Source organism: Etheostoma spectabile, chromosome 15 (genome assembly GCF_008692095.1).
Source record: "Etheostoma spectabile isolate EspeVRDwgs_2016 chromosome 15, UIUC_Espe_1.0, whole genome shotgun sequence".
Taxonomy (NCBI): Eukaryota; Metazoa; Chordata; class Actinopteri; order Perciformes; family Percidae; genus Etheostoma; species Etheostoma spectabile.
In genome coordinates this window covers 1494417-1501093 of record NC_045747.1, presented here as the reverse complement: position 1 = coordinate 1501093, position 6677 = coordinate 1494417, and the positions used below count along the sequence as shown (strand labels likewise).

Genomic DNA, 6677 nt, shown 5'->3' with positions numbered 1-6677 from the left:
TTTTACTTTAGTGTTGAGTGGAAACTTAGTGACATCTGTTGGCCTTAAGTGAAATAATAAGTTTTACCAGTTAAAGTTATGTAAAAAATAGGAATAAATGCATTCTCAAAAACTACATTCTGTGTCAAATTCCTCCCCCCCCAAAAAAAAGACAACCACATTCAAGGAAACAGGGAAACACGCTGTCCTTCTGTGTACAAAAAAAACAGGTGTAATTGGATTAACAGACCCACAACATGGAAACGGCAACACCTGCATGAAAAACTGATTTATCTGACCCTTTACCACATTCTACCATTGTTCCCAAGAACTGTATCCACACTTTGTTTTCCTCTGGTTTTTCCTAAAGAACTAAAAAAACAAGCATCATTGGACGCTAAATTACTGTACAAGATAATGAGCTGATACATCAACTGGGCTCATCGAACAACCTCTAAAAACTCATCAAGTCTGGGCATGGATCAGGGTTTCTCTCTGGTGTGAACCCACACCTCTTTGATCAAAGTGTCTCTTGGTACGCCTCAAGTAGTCTTTTCATATGTCAAAGGCTGAGCGTATGTCAACATAAAGCTGCTTCTTTATTTATGTTTAAAATATTTTTATTATGAAGCTTGAATTTTAAAAATCAAGTTACAAAGTGATTATTACAGTGCTTAATTTTTACAGTATACAATAAGAATAAGGAAGGCAAAATAAGGATAAATAAATAAATTATATAAAAATCTACAAATGAGATGAGAATCCCAGCTGCTTCTGAACAATAAATAAATTAAGAAACGCAAAAAACAAAAACAAAGATCCATCGTCTGCAACTTGCGCTCTAAACTTCTGCATTAACCCTCCCGTTGTCCTCGGGTCAAATTTGACCCATTTAAAACATGTCTATCTGAAATATGGGTTTCTTTTTAACCAAATTGGTAATTACCACAAAAAAATGGATTGGTTTACAACGCTCTTTGCAAATACAACACATCTGTACTTAACAGCACCTAAGTAAGTATATTCTACCTATTTGATTTGATAAAGAGAAAATTACAATTTTCAAAACCACTTTATTTGCACATGACAATATTTTCAAAGACAACTCAAATAAACAAAATCAAATTAAATTTGCAGCCATATTGTTCAACACAAAATGAGTCCAAAGACTAACTCGTCTTTCACCACAGAGCATAACACATTTTGATGCACCATATGATGCAACATCTTACAGTTTTGTCAAACTGTAAAAGCTGTGATCAGTTTTCAGTCTATTCTTTAACATTCAAATCATCAAATGATCTTTCATAGTCACATTTTATTTCTCCTACTGAGGTAAATGGCTGCCTTTGCTTGAGACAAAATTGAGAATCAACAACTCAAAATAAACCGCCCGAATTCCCTTGAATTAAATTGGGGAGGAGTCCACTTAAAACAAAGAAATGCTCTGATATTCATAAAATAATCTCCATATCCACCTGCATGCTTTCAGTGTCACGGTCACTTTTGTGTGTGTGTGTGTGTGTGTGTGTGTGTGTGTGTGTGTGTTTATTTTCTGACTGAGAGGACAGACACACTAAATCTTTTTAATTAATTAAAAAAGGCCCATAGGAATTAATGTTTTTTGGTTTGTTTTTTTCTGCTATTTTTTTTTGCCCTTCCTGTTCATACCATTGTTGATGATGGGCATCAAAAACATCTATTGGTATAATTATCTCTTTTCCAGAAAAAGTTACTGGCCATCATGCCACAGAGAGCCTGCTACATATAAACTCTCACACACAAGGGACCCAGATGAAAAATGGCTCCTGGACATTTTGCACCGTACCTCCGTTAGGTTTCTGCAACACCTTCAACTTTTTCTGCAATGAATTCAACTTCTTCTGAAGACCTTTTGTCAGAATCTTTAAGGACACCAGTTTGGACTTCCTTCTTCTCGTCTCCTGACACTTCAACTTGAACTTTTTACGAGCTTCAACAAGCTTATCACACAGTTCATTCACTCTACGTTTGAGTATTATGGGAGACTCCGAAATCACGTACATGTGATCAGAGAACTTGCGGATTTCCTTTTGTTTTTTGGAGAAGTAGCCATGATCAAGAATAACTGTTTTTGAATCTCCGCTTGTGGGATACTCAGTTATGTCATCAGCAGCAAACTCATCAACGTCAGGATTGTCCTCAGCGGCAGCCTCATTAACATCAGCTTTGATAACAACCTTAACAATGTAATCGGGAAGGACGGTGTCAACGACATCGGTCTCCTCAGCAGGCTCTTGCGTCATAACATCCGTCTCCTCAGCAGGCTCCTGCTTCACAACGACATCGGTCTCCTCAGCAGGCTCCTGCTTCACACTGACGTTGTTATACAGGGGCGTAGCATGAAATTCTGGGCCCTCTAGAAAGGCATTCTCTATGGACCCCTCTCTGTATCCGCAGCTCTTCATTCTAGCATCTTTTGGGTCCCTCCTCACATAAGAGCCCTGGGTACTGAGTCCCCTGTCCACCCCAAGTCCAACTCCCCTGTCGCTATAATCAGGAGAAGGAATGCTACACCTGTCTTTTATGTCAATGTTGGTAACGGGCTCACTATCCAACACAGAACACAAACGTGTACCCGGACCAGGCTCAGCAATGTAACTGGGTGAAGAAGATGAAGGGACAAAACTTGAAACCATACTTTCGCCAACATCCATTTTGACATTTACCCACTCAGTCTGTGTGTCCATGGTCTGTGTGGACCTGCTCTTTGGGGACCTGGTCTGTGTGGCCCTGGTCTCTGTGGCCCTGGTCTGTGTGTCCATGGTCTGTGTGGACCTGCTCTTTGGGGAGCTGGTCTGTGTGGCCCTGGTCTCTGTGGCCCTGGTCTGTCTGGCCCTGGTCTGTGTGGCGAAATGTGGTGGATGGATGAAAATAGTAGGCACAGCGGTGGTCTTCAGCCTCTTGTTAACCTGAAGGTAAATACAGAAAACACACATTCAGATGAAAGTTACCCCATGCTAGGTTTTGTATTTGAGCAAACGTCACCATGAAGTACAGTCCATTTAGAAAATGGACTGTGTTATAGGTGCATAACGTGTGTCTGTGTACATTTCTGTCTGACAAGAACTGGTCATCCTCAAAGTGCGTACTGCACAGATGTGACAATGCAGAGGGGGTCCATTTCTTTCTCCCCATGTTCTTCAGCCATTGTTTCAACCGGTCTGGATCACATAAAGGAAATCTGTTGGACAAAAAAGGGAAAGTGTGTATACTGTTGAGCATTCACACTCTCCATTTCAGAATCCTGTCTATATAAACATCTGCAATGGAAATAAGAATGGTTTATGTTTATAATTTAAGAAGGGACAATGCCCACTAGCAACCATGACCCCTTGGGTCCATCATGTAAATGTCACACATATAGCCCTTACATGCTACTTTTCTTCTAGAGTCCCTTGCAAGTTAATGACTCATAAAAAAAAACTTTTATTAATACATACAGTATATATGCACAGACAAATTGTAAAACTATGCAAAAATTAGCAGGCAACAAGAGGAGATAAAGAGTAATTTGCAACCATCACTCCAACTAAGCAAACCATGCCGACAAAGGTGTGTGTGGACCATAGGGTGTTAATATGAATCATTATTCATATTAACACCCTATGGTGTTGACCATAGAGTGTTGACTCAGCAGGGATAACATCAAATGAGAAAAGGTGGGCCAAATCGTAATTTAAAATAGTTTTAAAACAGTACTGACCTAAAAAACATAACAGTCGAGTCCTTCCTTTGTGTATTATGACAACGGAACGCTGAACAGGCCATTCTGAGGCGACTTGAAATCTTTAAATTAACTTTTATCAACTGAAAACACGCGTCAATGGACGTAATGCCTATGGAACGGAGGCGACGAAAACATGGAATAAAAAAAGTTCACGGATATTTAAATGTACACAGTGCCGTGGATAGGCCTATTTCTGGTTGCCGTAGACTGTATAGTTTTCAATACACTTAAAAACATTCAACATATAAAATCTACTATTAACGCTTCACGGGAAAATCCAGACTTAAAACACCGCTTTTATTCTCTTTAAACAAGCAGCTTTGCTAGAACGCGTTTTGATGACGTCAAATTAGCCTCGGTCTCGCGTCTGCTCGTGCACGCGGTAGTAAACATGGCGACCGGCTAACGAACCCCTTTCGTGTATGAAGCCTTTTTATTTCTCTCCCGGAGCGTTCACAATACATCTTACTTAATTTTTTTGTTACGCAGAGGTGCGTTCGTAGAGCGTTACGCTCTTCGGGTTTTACTTGGATAAAAGGTAAAATCAAGTTTTGTCTTCTTTGCTGCTCTCCAAGCTAACGCGGCCCTAGCTACAAGTCCAAGCTAACAGTTAGCTAGCTAACAGTTACGCTAGCTAACGTAGCTAAACGTTGCCTGCCAAATGCTGCATAATACGCTAAGATTTAGATATCCATCAAAAGGAATTTTACTGGCTTTATAAAGATGGCTAGTCACTTTAAAACATTGCGTTTGAATACTTTGCAGTGTTTTTATTGTTATTTTGTTCAAAATTCAAATCTCATCAGCATAAAACATTTCTCACAGAGATGCAGATTTAAAACTGAGCAGAATTACAGTGCAACATAAAAAACCATAACATAAAAAGAATAAATAACTAAAATAATAATTGAAATCAAGAGTTAAACAAAAGGCCTGACAAAGTCCTAATGATGAAAAGCATTTTCTGATCAACTACATTTTAAAGAATCTAAAAGAGGTAATTATTTTGGGAAAGAATTTGCATTTGTGTATTAAATATTGGTTCAGTATCAAATTATCAAACAAAAAGTGCAATCAATATCTAAATACATTATCACCTGTTTTGTCCTTAATACCTAAACCTAAATGTATTATTACTTTAAATCAGGCCTGGCATACCCAGATTGTGAATCAAAGTCACGTTGCAGTGTTTCTCATCTCACTTTTTCATTTGTGTCACCGTTGAGGGCTGGAGGGTGGGATTTACATGTGATCTGGAGAAAACTTCTTTCAGCAGACCCAGATGGTTAATGTCATTTCACCTGTCATCATTGTTGGGATTGTTATACTTGGCAGGGTGAAGGAGACGCACCGGCACAATGGGGCGACGTTCAACCTCCTCCACCAAGAGTGGGAAGTTCATGAACCCCACGGACCAGGCCAGTAAGTACCGACCGATCATCAAGAGCTGGCTCCTCTAGGACGGGTGTTGTGCCAAAAAGTGTTTGTCTGTCAAAATGCTGGAGCGCCCTGTGCCCTAGATTATAACCAATCCAATCCTTTTTTCCACTTGCCCAAAATTTATTGCAGCTTCTGCATGCAAATGTTTATACCTTAACATTACTTGATTTCATTCACGAGGCTTATATCTGATTAATTTTAGCCCACCCGGCACTTTTTACTTGCTGAAATGCCTTTTTTTAAATGGGTAATACAACCTATAAAATGCACTTTTGCCTAAAAGTGCTTACAGATCCTACATTGTGTTTGAAAGGTTCTTTCTGCCTCAAAATGACTTGGTATAATTCATCTTTATTATATCTGACAGAATATAGCCCACCCAGAACTTTTTTTTCTGTGAAGTACCTTTTTAAAGGGCTAATACATCCAGCAACAGAGTTTTCCAAGTGAGCTGCTGCGGACATTTATACACTGGGCGATGCAGCATTAATAGGCTGCGCACTCTTCCACGTGCAGCAGTCATTTTTTGGGCGGATGAACATTTTTTGGGCCTGACACCTTCGTACTTGATAGTACCTGAAGAATAGTCTTTTGCTGTCAGATGTCAGAATGATAACTAGTGTGTACTTGTTTTCTACCTTCCTCACAGGAAAGGAGGCCAGGAAAAGAGAGTTGAAAAAGGTACTTGTGGTCATGGAACACAATCACTTTTGAAGTACTCTTTCATCTTAAGTACAACAGAAATGGTATTGTGTTGCTAACATGTTGATTGGTTTGTTAACACTCCTGATAGAACAAGAAGCAGAGAATGATGGTGAGAGCAGCGGTGCTCAAGATGAAGGATCCCAGGCAGATCATCAAGGACATGGAGAAGCTGGATGAGATGGGTGAGAGCTGAAGTTGAATGTTGCTGTTGAAATTGCTTTTGTGCTCTTAAAATTACCGTACACATGTTAAACATCCCTAGTTATTTTACTGTAAAATTAAAGTTACTAAGATGTAGGTATTAACTATTCAAACTGAGGTTGCACATTATATCATCTTTGAGTACACTTTAATATCTGTTTATTTTTAGCAAGTAATAACAATGTAATCACATGTTTGCCTTATTTCGTGCAGCTCTAATTTCAACACTCAATCTTATTTTATAGCTTTTGCTTAACATAAATAAATAAGCATTTCTGTAACATCTTCAACAGAGTTTAACCCAGTTCAGCAGCCCTTGCTGAACGAGAAAGTGTTAAGGGACAAGAGAAAGAAGCTACGCGAGACATTCGAGCGCATTGTCCGTCTGTACGAGAGAGAGAATCCCGACACATACAAGGAGCTACGCAAACTGGAATTGGACTATGAGACCAAACGAGGACAGCTGGCTCTATATTTTGATTCAGTCAAGGTGTGTTTATGTGTGTCTTTGTTTGGATTCATAGGTATGCTTTTCTTTTACTCATTTCTTAAGCACTTTGGATACCTGCTGGTTATTGTAAAG

At 39.2% G+C, this 6677-nt stretch overlaps 2 protein-coding genes across 3 annotated transcripts in view; one reads left to right on the top strand and one right to left on the bottom strand.

The window, feature by feature from the left end:
• Positions 1-1035: 1035 nt before the first annotated feature.
• On the bottom strand, positions 1036-4110 carry LOC116703528 (THAP domain-containing protein 5). 2 transcript variants are annotated; one of them, XM_032538316.1, is made up of 4 exons: positions 3725-4110; positions 3070-3202; positions 2293-2930; positions 1036-2259 (listed from the first exon to the last, which is right to left on the bottom strand). In XM_032538316.1, exons 1-4 carry the CDS (start codon positions 3787-3789, stop codon positions 1755-1757), a joined length of 1341 nt encoding a protein of 446 aa, XP_032394207.1. In that variant the 5' UTR covers positions 3790-4110; the 3' UTR covers positions 1036-1754. The 2 variants fall into 2 exon arrangements, with proteins under 2 accessions (XP_032394207.1, XP_032394206.1); XM_032538315.1 differs by having other exon boundaries at positions 1036-2930; positions 3725-4109.
• The window catches only part of wbp11 (WW domain binding protein 11), a 7275-nt gene continuing 4676 nt past the window's right edge, over positions 4079-6677 (top strand). Inside the window, exons 1-5 of the mRNA XM_032538297.1 lie at positions 4079-4286; positions 5084-5170; positions 5838-5869; positions 5982-6075; positions 6388-6584. Of these exons, the coding sequence (XP_032394188.1) occupies positions 5107-5170; positions 5838-5869; positions 5982-6075; positions 6388-6584 (387 nt within the window). The 5' untranslated portion in view covers positions 4079-4286; positions 5084-5106. The remainder of the gene's footprint in view (positions 4287-5083; positions 5171-5837; positions 5870-5981; positions 6076-6387; positions 6585-6677) is intronic.